The following is a 24,729-nucleotide window of genomic DNA, read 5'->3' on the forward strand; positions in this document are numbered from 1 at the left end:
CGGTCCCCAACATTCCTTCTCATCTTGTACGGTAAGTCTCCTCTGACCCGCGGTTCTGGGTGACTTTCCGAAAATCTACCCTTTTTCCCCCTTTTCCTAGACCTGTCCAGTCCTTTTCCTTAACCCTTCTTCCTTCCGTTTCAACCCTTTTACCTGCAGAAAGAGCCACTGGTTCCGAAAGCTTGCCAATCACAACAGTTTCTATGTGTGTTCTGCCGCTGCTTCGTGAGTCGATTCTTTTATCTATCCTATTAAATAATTTTATCAATGATTCTTTGATTTCGTTGTTACAAAACTGACAGTTGATGTTAGTTGACTTCGTTTGGCCGTGAACATCCTCTTTGAATGTTCTTCTCTACTCTTCATGTTCTCTTTCATTTTTCCATTATGAGTTAGTTTGTCCTCGGTTAAAATGGCTCTGAGCACTATGGGACTCAACTTCTGAGGTCATTAGTCCCCTAGAACTTAGAACTAGTTAAACCTAACTAACCTAAGGACATCACACACATCCATGCCCGAGGCAGGATTCGAACCTGCGACCGTAGCTGTCTCGCGGTTCCAGACTGCACCGCCTAGAACCGCACGGCCACTTGAACCGGCTACTATGTCCTCAAGGTAGCAGAATTCTTTCAGTTCGTCTTGATCCTCGTCTACAATTCTACAAGTTGAACACTGATCTGATTTCTGCTAGACATCATTAATTTAATCTTTGTTTGGTTTAGTCTTAATTCATAGAGTCTACCCATTAGATTGTTCATTCTACTCAACATCTCCTACTGTTACCTCTGACTTCCATTGAGAACAGCAATGACCTCAGCTATTCCTGTCACTGATAACCTTTCAACATGAATTTTAATTTCATTTCTGAACCCCATTTTTAATTCCGTCATTGCTTCTTCGATGTACAGATTGAATCGTAGGGGCGATTAGATGTATGTCTTTTACCTTTCTTAACCTAGTCTGTTTGTTATTGGTCTTCCTACTTTATCCTCTTGTTTGATGTACAAATTGCACGTAACCCTTCTTTCCCTAGAGGTTACACCCATTTTCCTTAGAGTTTCGGAAATCCTGCAACATTTTAAATTATCGTACGATTTTTATCTAACTACAAATCCTACGGACATGCCTAGATTTTCCTTAAGTCTCGCTTTAATCATCAATCGCCAACTGAGAAGTCCTTCGCTGATGCCTTTATCTTTCCTAAAACGAAATTGATCGTCATCTAGCACTTCCTCAATCTACTTTTTCCTCTTATACACATATTCTTGTCAGCAACTTGAGTGTGAGAGCGCTTTAGGTAATTGTGCGGATGTCCTCGCACTTGTCTGTCCTTGAACATACAGAACTATGTGAATGATATTTTCGAGAGATACTGATTGTTTATCTGGAGAACCAGTTTGAATAATAATTTGGCTTCCAAATTTTCGAAATTCCTAAGAACTCTTCCATATGCCTTCCACATCATATGATCGCGAGTCTTCCTGACCCCTGTTTGTTTCTGTGGGCTGGAGAGGTAGGCATCTCGACGACCGCTGCTTCCCGTGACGTCTCACGAGGCCACCTGAGGACAGAGCAGCGTCGACCTGACCGCCACAGGCAAAAGCGACTCCCGCCGCTGAACACCACAGAACGCCCTACACTATGCTGCTTGTGGTGTGGTGTCAGTGGTAGCCACAGATCTCAACCCGGGTTACACCGGTCTGTCTGTGATGGCTGGTGAACTTCTCAGCACTGTGTTGTCTCCACCCCAACCCGTGGCTATACATTCTGCAGTCGTTTCCCTACAGCCAGATGCCAGTGTAATGTGTCGGTACGATGCTCTCAAGTCCCTCATGCCGATGATTCGTTATTAAGATGCACGTTCTTTGGACTTTCTCTTTTGCGATTTGCGCTGAGTAATTCCAATAGCATTAGGAACAGAACAAACATCGTGTCCACACATCATTCTCCATCTGTAGCAATGTCTTTTTTGTACTGAAAATAGGCTCGCATAAGAACGAAATGCCAAAAATCTGGCACAGGCATAAAAATAGTGCAGTATTTTTCTTAAAGACGTTGTGTCTGCCATTAACTATAACATTATATGTTTTCACGACTACATTTTCGATCCTATGCCCTTTATACGGGTATACAGCAATAACCGGAGAGGGAAGTGCAGATGGCATGTATAGAACGCCACTATCCTCCCATACATAAAGCAGTTATATTACAAAAAATGCTAAAAACAGCACATCTCTTGCATCGGGCCACTGGAGGTGTCAAAATTTACAAATCTTCTGACGTGTGTATATCTCACTGTTGTCTCTGTATGTTGAGTCTCCTAACTCCGAGAGTACATCAACTTTACATGAGCGTAAGGATCATAGCAATGGCATCAGGTAAATTTATTGTTACTGATGTTAACATCACTAACATGAATCCCCTCTAACCACTGTTCATGTTGTTCATATGACAACTGAGGCGGTTGGTGGGGAACATATTCACAAGTCGTTTCTTCTTTGCCCTTAGCAGTGATTGTACATCCCACAATAAAGGTTTTATACCAGAGTATCTTAATATCGTGTTTACATTTGTTAACAAAATTTGGCATTCTGTTTACGATACAAGCATTTCGCGTAAAGAAAAAACATAAGACATTTCTTTATTGTGATAGTGCGTAATAGTACATATGGTATCCATCGTCAAAGGCTTACAGTAGCTTGGCTGCTCATAAAAATATGGCAGTAATAATCATATATATATATATATATATATATATATATATATATATATATAATTTTACATGTGTATTCTTTGTACCACAGTAACATCACAAAGGTATAAATCGCATTCACAACAACATTCGTACACGAATTGATCCGGTGGACAAATAAAAAGAAAAAGGAGTACAAAAAAAGAGATAAAAACATGTGATGGGATACATGTCACATATTACAGAACATTATGTGTATCATCATGTAATTGTAAAATGTACTGTTAATATGTAAGGTACTGTAGCAGTACAAATGTAGTCATACATTTCCATGCTCCTTAGAAAGTTTAGGCCGTGAATGGCTTTTTCAGCTACACTTGCAAAACACCTTATTCAATTTTTTACTGAATTACTAAAATATATTACTTATGTTAAAATAAATACATCCTAAATATAAAAACGTTTATGAGTGGACATAATTCTTCCTCATTTCCATACATATCATACAACTCACGGGAAACATAGTAAAGACTACTCATATTATAAAACCAGCATAGACACGATTCTGTGCAAATCGTTACGTCCTATGCTTGTCAGTAAGTCAAAGTCAAATAGCCAAACTATGCATTCTCATTTATGTTACTTTCTATTATTAGCACGTAAAACTCACTGGAATTTATCTCAAGATCTCTTATTTCTTAAATCTGTCTTATTGTTGGGCAACCCGTGTGGGTGATTTTTGAAATAGTTGTATATTTCCACTTCTTCAGGTATTTTGATACTTCTACCCTTAGGTTAATTTTTATTACTGGATCTACGTTAGGTGATGGTACTCTCTCTTTGCTTGATGTGCTCTTTAAATTTGTCGCTGGAATATGAGCTTTGTAACGTCCGGTCAAGGTGTCCGTGCTATAACTCATACGATTACTGACATTGTATATTGATCTAGTTTCAAAAGGTAAATGCTACCTGCATACGCTTTGTGGGGGCAGAAAGTGAAAGCTGTGCTTCCTACAGAAGTCTGATCCACTGGCTTGTTCACCAGTCCGTCGTCTCCCGTCTTGTGCAGGACTGCAGGTCCAGGCGGCTGTTTTCCGGGAGCGACTCTCCAGCTACTGGCGGGACTTGGCGCAGCTGCTCTCACTCGGTGCCACGCACGCCTCGCAGCTGTTGGTTCCCCTCGCATTCGAACGAATGGTAAGTGGAGTTTTTTCCTCCTCTTATAAACTGTATTATACGTACAGGGTGTGAGAAAATGACACACACCACCTGGTCAGTTCTTGGGGAGTGTTTCCCAGTATACCTTTTTCATCCTGTAGCTATCTTTGGCTCTCCAGTTCTAATACTAACCATCTGGAAGAATTCTGAACCAACCTCTACTTCTGTGAGCCTTTTGGGGCTATGATACAGGGAGGCTAAGTTCGGAATGGTTAGAGATCGAAGAAAATCGTCTGTATCTTTCTTTTCTCGTATTTGCTAGCTACTTCTTTAACAGATTCAGATAACTTTGCATGCTGCTTTACAAGGTGAAGGATGTTAGCTTCATATTCAGTGGGGAGTGGTCTAGAGTCTCCGTGTGGCAATTCAAGTCTCCATCAGCATCTTCTCTTCCTAAGAATCTCTACTCCATATTGAAGGCCTATAAACTTACTTCTCTCAACATGGAGGTTCGTCAACTTCAAATCTCCTTATTAACCTGTATACGTACCACATAATTCATACATTTCGAGACAACTGCTCAAACTCTTCCCACCTTAACATTCACGTGACCATTTCCCACGACTCCATGACAAGACGATAGCGCAGCTGACACTTGTGGCGCGACGCCATTGGCGGCCCCCTGTGCTCACCACTGCCAGCCAGCACTGTCCGTGTGACACGGCAATGCCCCAGCCGCCGCAGCCACAGAGGACGCGCGTCAATAACGAAAACCTGCAGTTGAGGTCCACCAGTTGGAGCGTGTTGCGTCTGAGAGTGGCTTTGTTAAAGGCACTGTGCTACTACAGTCACAAGCGTCAAGGCCAATGAAAATCTGTGCCAGACTAACGGGAAACCGGATGCTGCTTTCTGAGAGCATTCATCTCAGTCGTTAGCATTTCTGCACGTGTCTCGTGGCCTAACTCGAACCATTATCGAGTCTGAATTCTCTGTCTATGATTTATGAACACCACCACCAGTGATTTTCCCACTACCGAGAGTAAAAGCTATGTGCTCTTAACACATACACTGGACTCGCATTCAGGAGGACGACGGTTCAATCCCGTGTCCGGCCATTCTGATTTAGGGCACGGCCGACTTCCTTCCCCATCCTTTCCTAATCCGATGAGACCGATGACCTCGCTGTCTGGTCTCCTTCCCCAAACAACCCAACCTTAACACATAGAATGGCCACTGTGCATTATGACTATTTGGATTCTGACAGTAGTATACATGGAAAGCAAAAAGACGCAGTATGATCTGTGTCTTTGTGTAACTTTTTGTGGCGTATGTAGCAACGTGCCAGTCCCTAAAGTATCGTGTGAGCCTCATTTTGGATCCTTTGAGAAGAGAATTACGCGATACCTGTTTTAGTGAACTGAAAAGGTTCTGGGTAGATTAAATGTTTTTCCTATAAATATTACGGATGTTTGCTGGATGGTAATTTCAACGATTGACAGTAGCGGGTTCCGTATTTAAGAATGGTTTCTGCTGACATCGTATTATGTCCTATCATTGCATCTTGTTTTCGTTACCATCACCCAAGCATTTCACTGCAGCAAAGGCAATTTACCTGATACGCATCCAATATTTTGTAGAGTTAGTACCTCACAGCTTGCGAGAATGTTTAAAGGACGACTTCTTTATTACATTTGCGGTGCAGCTACGCTTCGTTGATCATACACTGCACCTGCTTAGGAAAAGTGTAATTGCTAAAAGTTATTCCGTGAAACCAATGTTGTACAGATAGTTTCGATTTAAAGACACACTTTGCTCTCTGAATGAAACTTGAGTCTTCAGACAGCTGCAGCAGTCTCGAGGTATTCGTATTCGAGATAATTCCTCTCATGGTTCTTCACTGCAGCCCTGCAGAGTAGTACGGCAAAGCGTGCTGTGGCCCAGGTAACGACGCAGCTGACGATTTTGACCCTGTGCCCCTGGTAACTGGGCTCTCACATAATACTGTGTACAAATATGTATGTATGTATGGTCAGAATAGTTCAAATGTCTCTGAGCACTATGGGACTTATCAGGTCATCAGTCCCCTAGAACTTAGAACTACTTAAACCTAACTGACGTAAGGACATCACACACATCCATGTCAGAGGCAGGATTCGAACCTGCGACCGTAGCAGTCGCGCGGTTCCAGGCTGAAGCGTTTAGAACCGCTCGGCCACACCGGCCGGCATAGATTAGGTCTAGATGGCAGAAAGCGCAGTGGCGCCATGGCAAGGACGACGGATTCAACGTATTGGAAGGTGCCGATTCAAAAGTGTGCACCACCTTCCAATTCACTGCTCCTGGACAACGAGGGAAATTCTGAATTTTATTTTTCGTTTTCTATGCTGCTTATCGACGTATCGGTAAGAGTCGACTGCAGCCACGTGTCACCACTACAGTGCTTTTGGGTCGGGCCGTACGCCGGGCCCCCTACTGTGTGGACTCGGCCCGTGTCGCTCGCTGGCCCACCTCGCCCTGTATTGTTGTGACGCCCACAGCCGGGCTGGCGGAAGCGCGAAGCGGCTCAGACCACAAACGGGATGTTGGCTGCACGCTGACCGCTAACCGCACGCTGTCACAGCGAGGACGTGATGCACGTCCCACACACACACACACACACACACACACACACACACACGTAAACGCGTGCAGTATTCCTGGCGCACATCCGCAAAGCTCCACTTACGCAAATACGACTTGGAGGCGATAAATCGCGATCCCGTCTAGAACCGGTCGGCCATGTATGTATGTATGTAAATTTAAAAAATATTGTATTCGAAAAGGATTTCTTTTTTCTCTGGCTCCTGCCATCAATATAAAACTGATAAAGGAGGTATTTCATTCAAAAAATATGAAAAAGAAGAACAACTGTATTGTGAAAACAACTGAAAGCTTTTTAATTTCCATTTTTTCTCGTATTTGTTATATACGTAACAGTTTTGTTATTTCGTATTTGATTCATTACAATATACACATTCTTTTGTGAATAAGGTAATTTTTTCATTTCCAACGTCTATTAAACACTTATTAGTAACTCAGAGAGAGAGAGAGAAGTTTTCAGTGTGTACATACTTAGAACAGCAAAAGCAATGGCAGCTCAAAAACAATACACACACACACACACACACACATACACACACACACACACACACACACACGAACCATAAACATATAAAATACTTTCTTTACACGGATGCATATTGTACATGTTCCACACGAAATATATACTCTGTCTCTCTCTCTCTCTCTCTCTCTCTCTCTCTCTCTCTCTCTCACACACACACACACACACACACACGTGGACGCACGCAGTGTGCAATGAAACATTCATAATCTCAAACATGCAGTCAGAACTGTGACAAACAGTTCATCAAACTATTCCACACACACCCAGTCAAGTGGAACACTCTTTTACCTTTTTACTAACAAATAAACCCACCCAGAGGCATCAGTAAATAGTCTGAGTGCAGCAGATTTCCACACCTATGCCCCCCAGTGAACCACTTGTGATCGTGGTAGGACACCCCTGCTTCCAGCTGGAATTGCAGTATATACCTCAGTATATAACCTCGGTCGAAAGGTCTCCTGATAAGCATTTGTGGTGCAGCGCCAATGCCCTAGAGGAGGCACCTGTTGAAGTCCCTGAACGTGAAAGTCTTTCAGGCTGTGCAAATCACCATGTTTGTCATGCAGACTTGTGGGATAGTCCAGCTCTACTTCTAGGACATATCCCTCAACAGCATCAGCAGCCACATATTTGATCTCTTTCCTCAGTATGGTGATTTCCCCTTTGGACATCCATCAGAACCCTCCAAATGGTAGACGTTGTTGCATGGTTTGCCTGTAGAGACAGTTTACATCCAGGTAAAGGATGATACTGAAATCGTCAGACAACGTGTACTCCCCCTCGATTATTTGCAGGTTATTTGCCTTGGCATACCTGCGCACACGTTGGCAAAGTAACTCGTGAATCGCATGTTCCAGGAAGACAAGCATGTCAACGTTGGTCAAGAATTCGCTGCCGGCTTGTGTCTTTCTTAACATGGCACCCCACGAAATCTCAGCCGTATGCTACAGAACTTCTCGATGTTGTCGGTCAGATGTACATTCGTGTTCACCATTTTACATGTTGTGATAAATCAGAGATGCCGAAGTCCTGCTGTTCATTCACCAAGTGCCTGTTCTTTCCATTCATTATGGAAATGCCTCTTAGTTTACTAGAGAATCCAGATATTCCTATGGAAAGACCCCTTCTCCGTCACAAGTTGAAACTCTTGAAACTCTACATCATCGAGATAAGTGGCTCCCTTTGCTAAGAATATCTTCAGGACGCGTTGGTTCAGCAAATTTCTAAAGAGACGTGAGCATGAAGCGTTGTGAATCCAGGAAGTGGTGTGATCCTCTGTGAAGCGGCATGTATCTGTCAACGGTGTCAGCAATGACACTGATCTTATCATCCTACTACCCAGACTCGTCAAAGTGCTGAACTATAAAGTGGGCATCATCCTCACTTAAATTGTGGAAAAGATGGCTGTGTGCTGTGGCAGTTAGTACTTAAAGTTACATGGGTTGTCAGCTGCACTCTGGGACTTCCCCGTTACGTGGCAACAGTCTCTACAGGGAGCTTCCTCACCTCTGTCCAGTCACAGTCCCCAGATATAACGATCAGCTGCCTGCTTGCACAGTGCATCATTCTCCTTCACGTTGGTCATGAGGACGTTTTCACTATAAATGTTATAAACATCCCGGACAAGACTTTCAAGCTCAGTGAGCAGCCATCTCGCACTATTCCCTTGACATAAGATTTTAATTTTAGTGCACAGAACTTGATGGGTAGCCACATATCGTATGCATCATTTTGTGACAGTGATATGGGAGGCAGAGGCACCACGTTCACACTGTACCACAGGAGCTAGGAGGCGCTCTAAATCGACGTAAACGACGAAGGGACAGAAGTGTTGGTGAGAGGCATTCTTAAACTTCTAGAACCGTTTATCCTTGATAAGCATTTCCACACATATTGTTTCCTGGCTCTAGCAGTCAATTAGGTCTTTCAAGATACATGCTCTTGGTATACGAGACATCCACAGCAAAAATGTCTTGCACCTTTTTTGTTTTCATTTCAGAGGAACGTAGGTGGGACATGCATTTGATCCAAACGTTGTGTTGCTTATCGCCTTCAGAGATTAGCAGCAGGCCTACACTTTTTGGATGTTTCTCAGCTAATATGGACAAGAAGAGGGGACCACCTAATTTACGCTTGACTTCTTTGTCGATGGGCCACACAGTGTGTTAATGTTCGTCTTCTCCTTATGGCTTTCCAACATCCGGCCATATACGAGAAATTAGATCGTCAGTGGATATCTGGTGTTTGTTGTGTATCTGTATGCCCTGTATTTTTAGGGTAATTTCTATCGCTAGCGAGAAGGAACCATGGAAATCAATTTAAATTCCTCTCGTCATGATTCTGGGCATTAGGGCATGCTTTTTGTTAGCAGTATATACTTTTGAAGAGAGATGCAACTGGACCCCACAATAAGTTGATCAAAATCTTATGAACATAAATCAAGGCAGGGTATACAGCTGAGTGTCTTACACGACCCCCTTTCCTGCACCTCAGAAAAGTGACTCAGTATGACCACTCTGGTATCGACTCACCCCATGACGTCACGACAGCTCTCCCCCTAACTTGGTCAATGCTCTTCCCCTCAACGACACGTCGAAATCCTAATAACTCTGCACACAAGAAGGAGAAAGAGACGCAGTTGATAAGTATCTAAGGAAGGAGAAATAAAAATCCGTATTCGTATAATAATAATAATAAATTCTGAGTACTTACAAGTGAAATTGTTGTTATGTTCATTACTGGAATACACTTCCGGCAACTCATCATCAGTGGGCATGTTTGTCATTAAGGGCATATCCAGCATGGGTACTAGAGGAGGTGTATGACGTCAGTAGGGGAATGTGTCTGAAAGAATATGGACAAACCCATACGAAAACATAGGTGCAAAAGAACTAGTAGCTGGTGGTCGTGTCAAAACACCGATATTCGCATTGAGAACATCTACAAACTAGAGCATCTCAAAAATAACAAACAAAAAATTTAATACTGTAGAACAAGCGATATCTGCCTCTGAACAATCTAAGTCGTTCCCCAGAGATCATCATCATCGTCATCATCATTATCAGCTGCTGGGCTCAGATCACACAGCGAGTAACGCCTGCTCACACCTGGAAAGGAAGAAGTAGAACCCATAAGAATCACTTACACTACTAGCCATTAAAATTGCTACACCAAGAAGAAATGCAGATGATAAACGGGTATTCATTGGACAAATATATTATTCTAGAACTGACAGTGATTACATTTTCATGGAATTTCGGTGCGTAGATCCTGAGAAATCAGTACCCAGAACAACCACCTCTGGCCGTAATAACGGCCTTCATACGTTCTGGGCATTGAGTCAAACAGAGCTTTGATGGCGTGTACAGGTACAGCTGCCCATGCAGCCTCAACACGATACCACAGTTCATCAAGAGTAGTGACTGGCGTATTGTGACGAGACGGTTGCTTGGCCACCATTGACCAGACGTTTTCAATTGGTGAGAGATCTGGAGAATGTGCTGGCCAGGGCAGCAGTCGAACATTTTCTGTATCCAGAAAGGCCCGTACAGGACCTGCAACATGCGGTCAGGAATTGTCCTGCTGAAATGTAGGATTTCGCAGGGATCGAATGAAGGTAGAGCCACGGGTCGTAAGACATCTGAATGTAACGTCCACTATTCAATGTGCCGTCATTGCGAACAAGAGGTGATCGAGACGTGTAACCAATGGCACCCCATACCATCACGCCGGGTGATACGCCAGTATGGCGATGACGAATACGCGCTTCCAATGTGCGTTCACCGCGACGTCGCCAAACATGGATGCGACCATCATGATGCCGTAAACAGAACCTGGATTCATCCGAAAAAATGACGTTTTGCCATTCGTGCACCCAGGTTCGTCGTTGACTACAGCATAGCAGGCGCTCCTGTCTGTGATGCAGCGTCAAGGGTAACCGCAGCCACAGTCTCCAAGCTGATAGTCCATGCTGCTGCAAGCGTCGAACTGTTCGTACAGATGATTGTTGTCTTGCAAACGTCTCCATCTGGACATGGCTGCACGATCCATTACAGCCATGCGGATAAGATGCCTGTCATCTCGACTGCTAGTCATATTAGGCCGTTGGGATCCAGCACGGCGTTCCATAGTACCTTCCTGAACCCACCGTTTCTAGTCTGCTAACAGTCATTGGATCTCGACCAAAGCGAGCAGCAATGTCGCGATACGATAAACCGCAATCGCGATAGGCTACAATCTGACCTTTATCAAAGTCGGAGACGTGATGGTACGCATTTCTCCTCCTTACACGAGGCATCATAACAACGTTTCACCAGGCAATGCCGGTCAACTGCTCTTTGTGCATTAGAAATCGGTTGTAAACTTTCCTCATGTCAGCACGTTGTAGGTGTCGCCACCGGCGCCAACATTGTGTGAATGCTCTGAAAAGCTAATCATTTGCATATCACAGCATCTTCTTCCTGTCGGTTAAATTTCGCATCTGTAGCACGTCATCTTCGTGGTGTAGCAATTTTAATGGCCAGTAGTGTATAAACAAAAACAGTATAGAAAATACGTATACTTGCTTTCATCCTCAGCCAAGGCGACCATGATGAATGACATCACACCGTCGTCGGTAAACAGTGACAACAGTGCGGCGTCATCATTGTTATCCAACGTGCGTGGCCATGACTGCAGTCACCATGGTCGTCACGGATATCGCACGAGCGCTTGAATCCGATATCGGGGCTGGCTGGCAGTCGGAGAGGGAGAAAAAGACTCGGGTCGCCCTCCGCAGGGCTGTTTACAAAACCCTTCAGCCACGCAGCGTGCGCTGATCAGCAATTCAAGTCGCAGTCCATCACGCTTCTTCTCTCCCCACTAACATTACTTACACATAGCGCATTGCGACAGTGCCCAGCGTGTTGGTACACATTTGAACATGCCTCTCTCAACTTGCTACTACTCTCATTACTTACCAAGCGTGGACGCAAGGCAGCACAAACGGGTTTATTTCTCGTAAGAAGAAGAACTTCCACATATTAAACGAGTGGGATTGTGCTGTGACAGAAACGCACGAAATGGAATATGCTGGCTACAAGTAGCTGCTGATCGGTTACGTTTCGTGTGACACATTGCAGAAACTTGGGAAATCATCTCGACAGTTCTCCAAAAAGAGTGTAGATGTGACCTGGTAAATAAACATAGCTGACAAAAGAACTGTAAAAAATGATCTCGGAGTAGCTAAATAAGTACAAAAATTTTATTAAGAAAATAATATTTGCACATATCTGCAACACAAGTAAATCCGTTTTTCTCTCCACCACCGTACACTTGCCTAAGGTGTCTGACTGACATACAGTTGAATGATTCCAAATTCAGGATGGCAGTGTTCTTGAAAATTTCCCACATTCATACCACCATCTCACGACCTTTGACTGCATGACGCTCTCTCTGTGATCACAGTTTCGGAGTGATGTCAGCATATCCTCACAGGTCATTCCTGTATCGTGGCGGCTACTGTGATAGTGGAATCGAGTCAATCACGCTACTGTCTTCCAAGACATGTCACACTTTATTGTTCTGAGCAGCTGGGCAGAAGTGACAACTGTGTAGAGACTTGTCGAAACACAGACTGAGTCGATGCGTGTGACAACAGCTACACCTTTAATCATCTTTAAACATGAAGCGGCCGCACTCGTCGTGGAGGCCTCGCCCGTGAGCAACAATGTTGTACCAGGAGGCGGGCAGCTTGGACCCTGGCCAGCAGGTGTTCAGCTGTATCTACAGGTGTTTCGTACACCTACATCTTGGCATAACCTCAGAGAGTGCAGTCAAGGGTCGTAAGATCCAGCGATCGCAATGGCCATCAGAGAGGACCCCCCCTTTCCAGTCCTACAATGAGTGTGAGTATTCTTCAGGTGCTTGGTGCTTGCAGACACTAACATCAAAGTGGAATGATCTTGGATAATGCCCTAAAATACCTTGACTGAGAATCTTTGCTGTTGGCCTCCCATATGGGTGGCGTGGGTGTTGTCCTCATTCTAGATCTGCCTGTTTGGCTTTTGAAAACAACATCACGGATGAATGAGGCCTCATCCACAAACAATACAAACTGTATGAAGTTGGACAGTACAGCGCTGTGAACGATACTGGATTGCCACGGGCAGACATAGGGCTCAAAATCCGTTTGTCCCAGTGCTTGCACATTTCATCTTTGATTACTCATTGTGCACTGTATACACCAACACACCTCACCATGAACACGACACAAGCTATCTGATGCAATGGACAGCTGACAGCAGGGTCAGTGGTGTGCTTGCGTCACAGGTTAATGCGCCGTTGCGATGCTTGAGTGCTGTGAGACCAACTGTGCACAGTATGTCCGTTTGGTGGTCAGGTGTGTACACTGTTTATCAGCTGCTACTGTTCGAGTGCACAACGGACACCCGAGATCTTTGCCAGAGTGTGAAGAACTGCAGGCATCATTGCAATACACGCATTCATTCAGACTGACAGTCGTTGCTTTGAAGAATTGCTGTGAGCTACATTGTTGTTGGGTGGTGTATGCTGTGCATGTCCTTAACACAGCAAATATGCACTTTCGAGTATTGGTTCCCTATCTCAATATAATCTATTGTGGAACCACTGTCACCTGTTTCAGTGTGACCCAAAAGGATTGGGGACTCCACGTACAGAGAACAAGAGCAGTTCTGTCCCACTTCCCTCAGACACTCCTGACGGCACCCATGTCTGTGGTGAGCACTCACCTTCCAGAACAACATACTGGGTGATGCTAGGGTAGATAGAAAAAAGGAAAACAGAATGGGAAAGTGCGAGAGGGACTCACGCACTAAGGGTTCTGTACAAACTCCCCATCCTCGGAATCGAGATTCCCAATAATTTTTGCCTGTTATCGACACTTTGTAGATTTACTGGCAAGATACTGGTCCCAGGAATACCAAGATCGATTCAGAAGTTCTACGTTATTTCCTCAGACCAGCCAAAACAAACAAGAACAAGCAAGCAGAGGACTTTAGTTTATGTATGTAGGGAGAGAAGATTTAATAACACATTTCCGTTTACGTACTACATCATGAATACAACATACATTTTATGTTTGGATGCAGTAATGTTCGTATGTTATACTTTCAACAGGTTACGAATACAATGTAAGTCCAAATCGAGAACGACATTTTTATGTGATATCATGAAAAATTAACAAGTTTCAGATTTTTTGCTTTACTTGTACTGGAAAACTTAGTTGTTGCCAAATCTCATGATTCCAAGTCAATGGAGGGCACCCTATAGGTTTCCATGAGTGAATTTTCGATTATAAAACACGAGACATAAACATCCATATCTATTGACTGGAGTCAGTTATAAGCTTACAATTTTTACGTATACCTTTGTATGTGACATAATTTGAACATGATACCCAGAACTGATCCAGAGAAAAAGATTCACAACAGATGGACAGACAAATCGACAGACTGATAAAAAATAATACGAAAAGTATTTTCTAGAGTTATATAGTTACCAATTATGGGTTTTAAGATTTTTTCCTTTATTTGCACTGTGAAATCTGGCTTCTTCCAAAATGTCATGATTCTAAATCAACAGGGAGCGCCTTATAGATTTTTGTGAGTGATGTTTCGAGTATCAAAATATATCATTTAAATGGCCATATCTTTATTGCATTGACTTAGAAGCTTACGATTTTTACAACGCCAAAGTAGCATAGACCTTAATATGTGACACAAATGTGAACTTCGTACCCGAAAATGGTCCAGAAAAAATGATCTTAACACTCGGACAGTCAATACATTCCTTCAAATCTGCAATAGTCGAGACGTGTTGAGATGCAGACGACATCGTGTTAGATGACGAGCAACAAACGCAAATTTTCTGCAAAAGCGATCAGCCAGGCAACAGACAAACGCTACAAAATTTTTAGTCAAACTGACATTTCCCGTGTGCACAACTACCTCAGATAATGTTTCAGATATGGAGCGGCTGATGTCTATCGTTGCGTTTGTAGAAGGTCATAACATGTGTTCAGGTTTCTCAGAGCGTTGGTAACGAGTAGGATTTTGACGTATTTGTCAACAGTCTGGCCATTCTGTTTTCGAAAATCGTTCAAAAGTTTGAATAGAATCTCGTCAGAGTTCCAGCCAGGCCATGTGGCTTTACACGTAGGAACCCGACGCTGCTGGCAGCTGCAGAACATTTCAGTTGGATACATCGTCACGGGAGTATACATTCATACATTCAGGCGTCTGTAATGTCAACTACCAACAAATATCTGCACCTCTCTTATCTGATGTCACAGTTTGAGAAATGTATTTATTTTTAAAAAAACCACCGGGCATCTGCTGTGCATTAATGTTTTTATGCATGTACAAAACTGAATGTACTGCACTCATGCGCTGGCAGTAATTTCAGTGTCATGTAATAGTGCTACATGTAACTGTATACTAAGACAGGCTGCTGCTTGTGGATGTTATGATAGTAATTTGAACTATTTTCTGTGTGTCTCAGGGTAACCACGCAAGTGATCAGCAACTCCACGGTTGGATTAAGGACATGGAACGTGTGAAAGACATGCTGCGCACGAAATTAACCGGATGGGTACATGACATGCAATTAGCCAGCAAACAGGTGGAGCACTACGAGATGGAAGAAGACAAGGACGGGCCAGGGAACTTGATAATCAGGTGTAAACCAGTGTACACTCAAATGTCTGTCGTACTCACTATGGTTTATTAGAGTTTATCTCACTTTTATCCATGGAAGTATTCATTAAAGTTATAGAAAACACAGGGATCATTTAATTCAAAATGGATCAAAGAACTAGCACTAATAGACAGTAGTGAAGGACATGGTTAAAGAAACTCGTGATTTACAAAGGATTTTGACTGTGTTTGACCTTCGATTTTTTGATTCGTATTGTGTCTTAAAATGTGCCACGTATTACGTAACAGGCCAGCGGAGAAAACTGACACAATAAACGATGTTACTGCATTTACTAGAGAAATTACTGATGGTTACAGATACTTCCGAATTTTTCATAATTTGTGGAAACAATGATGTGGAACCTGGCACGAAAAGTGAGCGTATCCTCGTCTTATTCGGGACAAAAAAAACAAAAACACTTCGGGAGTAATTACGGTAATACCGTGTAGTTGCGACTCTAGTCCAGATACTGGCATCCAGTCGGTGAGGAAAAGAGGCCACTTGTCATGTTCATCTCAATAGATGGAGGAAAAATCTAAGCAGCGATGAGGGCAGGAAGCGGATAGCCGTCATTCTTATATTTTGTCCTGTGATTGGTGTGTTTAAATCAGTCCGTAGCATAGAGCGTAAATAGTGGAGGTTGTGAGCGGGAGGAAAGCGGAATAGTCTCTCGAGTGGTTGACATACAGGGCCGTGGAATGGAGTAGTGTAGGAGATACGTTGGCACTGTGGAGGGTGACCAGGTGGCTTCCTGTGTGGGAATGGGCAAGCTCCCAGCAGGCACCCCAGGTCTTGTGGCGGTGTTCTTGGATTCTTTCAGGTGGCTTATTGTGGGATAGCTATGGAGGTGGAGAACATAGATTAGGATGGACAATTAGACTCAGTCGTGATTACTATCAATAGGATGAAAGAGTTCTGCAGTTATATCTGAAGAGGTCGGTAGGGGAGCTACTTTGGGATGAGTGTGTCTGGGAAACGGACTAGGTCTTTTGAAACAAAGGTGATCAACCGACATCCACAGTTAAGTTCATCATGAGAATTGATGTGGGTAAACAGCTGTGGACAGGCAGTGGTCAGTGTAACGAAATTATGTGCTATAGGATGATGACTGGCAGTAGCACAGATCACGGCCAGGGTGGTAAAATACACACTCAGGATAAAGTATTATGCAGGATGATTGAACATGATTTGCAGCCAACTGGAGCTGTTTTTGAGGAACGGTATTGTTACTCCACAATGTTTATCGTGTGGGGTTTTTTGGTTTGCTACTCCACATCTGTCATCAGAACTGTGAGTAGGTTACCGGTTCACTGTGCACGGACACAGGCAGATAGTGTGGCGGGATAAAACTATCGATATTGTGTCAGGCAGTGGGAATGAAGGTAACAGTGATTGGGAAGGTGAACTGAAAATCGGAGATGGGTAGATTTCAAGACAGGTGTGCAGTACACAAACGAAGCCGCTAATCGGATAGCAGAGTACTTGTGGAGAGTACATGGGGGGTTTCAGGCTAGCCAGTAGTTTGAGGTACTCTCATGAACACTCGCCAGTTGGTACACATTTAGGGAAATCAGATAGCTTTCAGAGTAAAGTGAGTTCGACTCTGAAACTTTTATCAGTCAACTGTCGAAGTATTTGTAACATAGTTCCCAAATTTACTCTCCTCCATGAACGTTCTCAGCCTCAAATTATTCTTGAATTGAGAGCTGGTTAAGACCCAAAGTGAAAAACTCTGAGATATTTAGCGAGTCTTGGAATGTTTATCGGAAAGACATATTCGACGCCGTAGGAGGGGAAGTGTTCATTGCAGTTGACAAAAAATATTCTCTTTACTGACGTTGAATTTGAGTGCAGTAGTGAAGTTACGTGGTCGCACATAACAGGACTAGGTGAAACCATATCAGTTGTTGGATGTTTTTACCACCCACCCGACTCCGCTGGGACAGATGTGGAGCCATTCAAAGAAGGTAAATAGTCAGCATTGCATAAATATCCAGATCACGCGACACTAGCTGGCGGTGACCTTAACCTACCGAGTATAGACTGGGACGTCTATGGATTCACTGCAGGTCGTGCAGACAGACAGTCTTGTGAAGGACTTTTGAGCACATTTTCCGAAAACTGTGTTGAGCAGCTAGTTCGTCAGCCAGCACAAACAGGCAGGACCTTATCGATGGCGTCAGCATAGAGATGGGGATTAGTGATCATGATGTTATCATAGCGACTATGGTTACGAAAGTCAGTAAATCAGTCGAGAACGCTAGGAGAGTTGATATGCAGTTCAAAAATGGTTCAAATGGCTCTGAGCACTATGGGACTCAACTGCTGATGTCATTAGTCCCCTAGAACTTAGAACTAGTTAAACCTAACTAACCTAAGGACATCACAAACATCCATGCCCGAGGCAGGATTCGAACCTGCGACCGTAGCGGTCTTGCGGTTCCAGACTGCCGCGCCTTTAACCGCACGGCCACTTCGGCCGGCTAGATATGCAGTTGTCAGCGTCTCACTTAGACAATAAAATACAATCATTTAATTCCTGAATTATGGCCATAGAGGTATTATGGCTAAAGTTTAAAGAGATTGTAAATCGTGATCCGGAAAAGTATGCGCCTACTCAGTGGATCAAGGGCGGAAAAGACTCATCGTGCTTTAATAACGAAATTCGGAAAATGCTGAGGAACGAAAGGCTGTTACATTCTCGGTTCAAAAGAGAACGCGCAAATGAGGACAGCAATATTTGTAGAGATTCGTGCGTCTGTGAAAAGATCTGTGCGCGAAGCATACAACAGCTACCACCGGAGAACCGGAAAAAGTTTTGCTCCTCTGCAAAATCGTTAAGCGGATCCAACGCTTCTATTCAGTCACACGTTGACCAGTCTGCTTTGGCGCTAGAATATTCCAAAAGGAAGGCCGAAGTTAAAAATTCCTCGTTTAAGAAATCGCTCACGCAGGAGAATGGTACAAACGTGCCGTCGTTTGACCATCGCACAGAGTCCCGTGTGGAAATCATAGTAATGAGTATCGCTGGCGTAGAGAAACAGCTGAAACAGCTGAAAATAAATAAGTGGCAATGCCTAGGTGGAATGCCAGTTTGGTTTTATAAAGAGTAGTGTACGGCATTGGCCCCTTACTTAGCTTGCATTTACCGCGAATCTTGCGATCAGCGCTAAGAACCAAGCGAATGGAAAAAAGTGCAAGTGACTCTAGTGTATACGAAAGGTAAAAGAACGGACCCACAAAATTGCTGACCAATATCCCTAACACCTGTTTCCTGCAGAATCCTTGAACGTATTCTCAGTTCGAACATTATCAACTTTCTTCAGACTAAGGAGCTTATGTGCACAAATCAACACGGTTTTGGTAAGCATCGCTTCTGTGAATCTCACCTTTTCCTTTTCTCGCATGATGCACTGAGAGCTATGGATGAAGGGCAACAGGCAGATTCCATATTTCTAGATTTCTCGAAAGCATTTGACACGGTGTCCCATTGCGGGGTGCTAACGGAAGAACGAGCATATGGAATAAGTTGAGTGACTGCAGGTTGACACTAGATGACGTCGACAAAATTTCTAGTTGGTGTGATGTAGAAGAAAGCGGATGAGTAGCAAAAACGAACCCGTAATATCCGCATACGGCATTCCAAGTGTCCTGCTTACCACAGTCACTTCGTTTAAATATCTGGGCGTAATGTTGCGAAGCGAGATGAAATGGAATAAACATGTGAGGATTCTGGTAGGGAAGGCCAACGGTCGGCTTCGGTGTATTCGGAGAGTTTTGTGAAAGTGTGGTTCGTGTGTAAGGGAGACCCCGTATAGGACGCCAGAGCGACTTCTTGTTCAGCATTGCTCGAGTGTTTGGGATCTGCACCAGGTCGGATTGAAAGAAGGCATCGAAACAATTCAGACGGAGCAGGTAGATTTCTTACCGGAGTTTCGATCAGCATGCAAGTGTTACGTATATGTTTCAGGAGCTCAGCAGGGAATTGTTGGAGGGAAGAAGACACTCATTTCGAAGAAAACAACTGAGAAAGTTAAGAGAATCGGCACTTGAAGCTGGCTGCAGAACGATCCTAATGACGCGAGCATACATTTCTGGTAGCGACCACGAAGACAAGATACGAGGAATTACGGCTCCTAAGGAGGCATATAGACAGGCGTCTGTCCCTCGCTCTGTCAGCGAGCGGAGCAGGAAAGGAAACGACTAGTTGTGGAACAGGGTACCCTCCGCCACGCACCGGACGGTAGCTTGCGGATTATGTATGTAGATGTAGATACAAAGGACGATAGTTGAGAGGAATTATTGGTTTCATGTTCGTAAATTTAGTGAAATCACTTTTGGCTTGGTTTCATTTGGAATCGTGATGTTTTATTCTATTTCATTTGTTTGGTCTTATGACTGCATGCATGGGGCTTGTAGTGTAATAGGTGGCCCCAGTTGTGTGCAGATAAGGACATTGACAGGAGTTTATGACGGCGGTGACGAAGCTACAGTGGTGGTGGATGTGGTTGGAACTTCCTGCACCGGCAGTGTTGGGGGCGATGGGGCGGGCCGCGGATGGGGGCTGGCGACGGTGTTGGCGACAGAGGCAGCGACGCTGCTGGAGAGGGAGTCGACGGTGGCGCAGGTGGCGGCGACGGTGGTGGAGCATTTGACGGAGGCAGTGGCGAAGGAGCTGCCAGACTACGGCTCTCTGTGAGTGGTGAAGCAGTGAAGACGACGGCGAAGGGTGGGAGATGATCGGCGAAGAACCACTGGCAGAGTCCATGTGAGAACTGAGGTGCTGGCGAAGTATAGTGGGGCGTGTCAGTAAAACGGAGGATATACGTCGTACTGGAAATTTTGGGAGGACATTTTGAGGTTAACATGAGTAAAGCGAGTGAGAGAATATACTGCAGCCGAGAATGCGCTCATCGCGAGTAAAAGGGTGAGGGATGTTGCTCAAAACAAAGAACGTTCTCCGATTTCGTGTGAACAAAACTAGAGGAGCTTCTCACAACCGGAAAATATTGAAGCGAGATCTGTAGCATTCTTCGGGCTGAGTAAGTTCTGTTAAGTTTTAGCTACATTTTGGCAATGATGGCAGAATTCATATTGCTTGGGAGGCAAAAAAAGAAATATATATCCCAACGAAGTGCTGAATTGAGGAGCTGTAGAAGTTTATATCGCTTTGACAATAAGAACATAATCTGCGGACTACCTCTCAAAAGAAGTGAAAACTGAAACATTTTTATTGCTATTTAGTAGACCCAAGTTTTCAGACTGACGTACGAGAACATTTAGCTGTAGGCCTACACCAAACAACCGTGTCGCTGACTTTTCCAGACGTTCACCATCATGTCTTCTCACAGCATAAGTCTTATATAGTGTGATGTTAGAAATAAGTAGGGTTACCAGAAAAATTAATAACTGGTTTATTGCAAACCTAGCGACCTGTTACTCATATCGAACGCATGGTGTGGCGCTTACGTGCTTGCCACGCGAGCAGACAGTTGTGGGCCGTATTTAACCAAAATTATCTCGTGTTAGAGAGCTCTGACAGAGTTCCGGCTTGAAGTAGATAAAAAGTCATGTAATCTTAAGATTTCGTTCGCATGATGTTCGCCTGACTTCTATAACTGAAAAGTTTTCCGCATGTTGTAAATTCGGTAACATCGCAAGTAAATACATTTTCGTAAACTGTACGTAATTGTCTTAATAATTTGTTGCCGCACATAAAATAAACAAAATGAAACGCAGTGCAACTCTGCCTGAACACACTGATGCCGGTTCCAGACTTGTCGCCCGTTTGAGCGAGCTGAATGACACGTGACACTGCGCGTGCTTTCTGTGCCGGACACGGCAGACCACACACACCGAGAACTCAGCAGGGAACAGAGGTAGTGAGAAAAAGGAAGACTCTCGTCACAGATTATGGCTTCGAATGTTTTGCTCGTAAGAGCTTTCCCAGAGAATGTTCTTTTGCTCGGAGAATCTTCTCCAGAGAACGTCGTCTTGTTTATTCATACGACCCAGCGTGTTTACCTTCTGTTGGATGTCAGTACAAAGGCGAGAACCAAAGACGCATGAGGGGCCACAGCGGCAGTGGTGCAGCTTAGGTACCGCCCTCCTAGTCCAGGCAGCGCGCCATTTCGTGTCTCTTCTGGAGTTCACGTATCGCCATTTACAATCGGTCATTTCTAAATTCCGCCAATCCACTTCATTACTGGACTCGCATGATACCTTCAGCAATGGCTCCAGCACTACAGGCCAAAGCCGCCTATATGACACTGACCCTGCCTCTGCACGCAAATTGTCGACGATTGCCTCCCGTGGCAGCGGTCTGCCCCGCTTGTCGACACTCCACCTCCATGTGGCGAGTATTTATTGCGTCCTCTGTTGATTTGCCACTTTGTGTTGCAACGCACTTGCTCCTAAACTGAATATAGCAGTCAGTTTTGTATCATTATAGCTGTATAGTACATTCGCAACTGTCCACAAGTTTCGAGATTTTCTTTAGAGCTTGTTTCAGTGGATATTGTTTGTTCACTTCCTTGCTGCATTTAAATCCGTTCTTTCGTTGCCTTATGGAATGAACGGCTCTATTACGTGAAAAACAGCCCTTTCCCGAAATTCTTCCTCAACCAAATCTCCGTATAATGTTTATTCAGATCATAGTCAGTGTGCACATACATCCTCCATCTGGGGCGTAGAAATGATGATTTTCATCACGGCACGGGTTCTGAGTCCCAGCTTGTCAGTGGAGTAGGTGTGGTACTGTAGCTCCAAGCAGAACAGCGTGCTGCTGTACGTGGCGTGGAAATGATTTGCGAGCCTTAGCACCATGGCACCACTTGTCTTATGGGAGGGACAGCTCTCCGGTCAAACTGGGGACCCAGACATCACACGGAACTCATTATGATGCAGCTTCATGCTTTAATTGACAACGTCGTTGTCAAATAACACTGATAACCAAGAACCATACTACAAGGAGTAGAGGGAGTACTGATTGTTCTGCATTGTATCTGGCAGTATGGAGACTTTCCATCGTTGATGGGCTATAGGGAATGCAGTCGTAGATTAATCAGGAAAAAATTGTCTCATACCCGATTCTGAGGGCTCCATTCTCATCATAACATGTACCTGACACAGATGCATCGAATCTATGTACGGAACACTGACCTTAGGCCAACAATTTCTGTATGATAATTTCCACTGCCAGACGAGAGACCCGCACCAACCACTCACGAAACGAGACCGAGCGAATGCTTCAGAGCCAAGTAAACAAACATTTTTATGCAATAGTGAAGCGTCATTTTGTCAAGTTTTACGTCGGCAGACATGTACTTCTGCACGTCAAGTATACAAGTGTGAGATCCTGGCATGCGCACTGCCGGGCGTAAGCGGAAACATTATAAAAATGCCAAAGCTGATAGGGGTATAATGAGTAAAGCAAAACACGTATTGCGAAATAAAAACAGATGTTTGGTATTTGCAAAGACGGATTTGAAGTAGCTTAAGTCATCGTATCGCGCTGTCCTTAGCCGTTGGATTAGCTGAAAGGGACTGAATAAGTGCACCTGCTTGACGGTACACTCACGTTTGTCCACTGAACTCATCTTCCTGTGTCATACAGTCTTTACGGAAAATTATCGCAGATGTCACATCACCTAAAGCAGATAGGAAACTCCCTGGCAGGTCAGAGCCGTGTGTCGGATCCCCGACGTTTCAAGTGACTGCACTCTCCACTGCAGAGTGAGGATTCGCCCAGGAAGCAACTCCCGAGGCCTCTGGTCACTGCAGTGCCCATCCTTCCGGGAGCGCTGGTCCCGCCAGCCGTGAAGGGGAGCTTCTGTGACGGCTGGAAGGCAGCGGCTGAGGTACTGGCGGAAGTAAGGCTGTGACGGCGGCTCTCGGTTTCTGCCAGCCCAGCTCGACGTCTATTTCTATAAGGACGTCATATTCGCCATTGAATTTAAAAATTATTTGTTTTACTATTGCAGTTTCGACCTTTTGAGCCATTTTCAAGTGGTAATGTGGAATATTTTGCTTCAGCTCATAACAGACGTGTGTACATGTCAGCGTCTAAAATCATCTATAACAAATTTGAACAAGCCATTCATATCCTTAACATAAATATCACATGTTCACTCTCCTGCAATGCATACGAAATTCTTCTTTAAAGGAAAGAGGTATTCTGCGGGAAGCGCTGCAGTTCTGCTGTTTGGTGTGCCTGAAACAAGTTAAAACGATATAGCAGCACAGAACGGAGTGGATGATCTGCAAGAAATAATTACAATCGGTATAGCACTCAAGTATTCTGAAATCTAAAGTTGAAATCTCGATGCGCTAAAATGCTAAAAAGACCAATGGGTTTGCGATTGTTTGCTGTGTTTCTATGCATCCTTTAAAGAATGAAAAAGTTCCAGGTTTGTGTCCCAGTCTCGAACACAGTACTGATCTGCCAGGAAGTTTCTAATCCACTGCTGAGTGGAAATCCGTTCTGAATACTTGTACGTTCTTGCATAAACTATACATGCTAGGTTTTCGACTTTTAACCTGGCACCTTGTGTGCTACAGGCGGCCGCTGTTGAGTGAACGCCTGCTGCGCTATCAGCCGTGGAGCCTCTCCTCTGACGACGACTTCAGTGCGCTGTGCAAGGAGCGGCAGCCAGAGGCGTCGCAAATGTTCAGCCTCGCTGACGAACTGTACGCCTTCCATCGTGTCTCCTGGTACAATGCAGCTGACTACATCTATTCATTCTACGAAGATGACTTCAAGATTGTAGGTAAGTTTAATACTGGGACCCGGCCACTTCACGGTTATGCGCTGACAACTGAGATTCAAATATCCTTCTGAACATGTAGTTTTAGATCTTGCGTGATTTTGCACGCCACGCATGATCTCTGGTGCTCTTTCCAAAGTCAGTTTTTAGATTCCTCGGCAACTCTCCGTCTGGATCTATGACAACCTAACTACTTCATTTCGATGTATTATTGTCTTCTTCATTATGCAGGG

The 24,729-nt window shown here is 44.2% G+C and overlaps 1 protein-coding gene across 1 annotated transcript in view; it reads left to right on the forward strand.

Annotated features, from left to right (window-relative positions):
- The window catches only part of LOC124553381, a 43,053-nt gene that overhangs the window by 4,426 nt on the left and 13,898 nt on the right, over positions 1 to 24,729 (forward strand). The window contains exons 2-4 of the mRNA XM_047127251.1: positions 3,762 to 3,889; positions 15,537 to 15,712; positions 24,291 to 24,499. Of these exons, the coding sequence (XP_046983207.1) occupies positions 3,762 to 3,889; positions 15,537 to 15,712; positions 24,291 to 24,499 (513 nt within the window). The remainder of the gene's footprint in view (positions 1 to 3,761; positions 3,890 to 15,536; positions 15,713 to 24,290; positions 24,500 to 24,729) is intronic.

The sequence above is a fragment of the Schistocerca americana genome, chromosome 11, assembly GCF_021461395.2.
Source record: "Schistocerca americana isolate TAMUIC-IGC-003095 chromosome 11, iqSchAmer2.1, whole genome shotgun sequence".
Taxonomy (NCBI): Eukaryota; Metazoa; Arthropoda; class Insecta; order Orthoptera; family Acrididae; genus Schistocerca; species Schistocerca americana.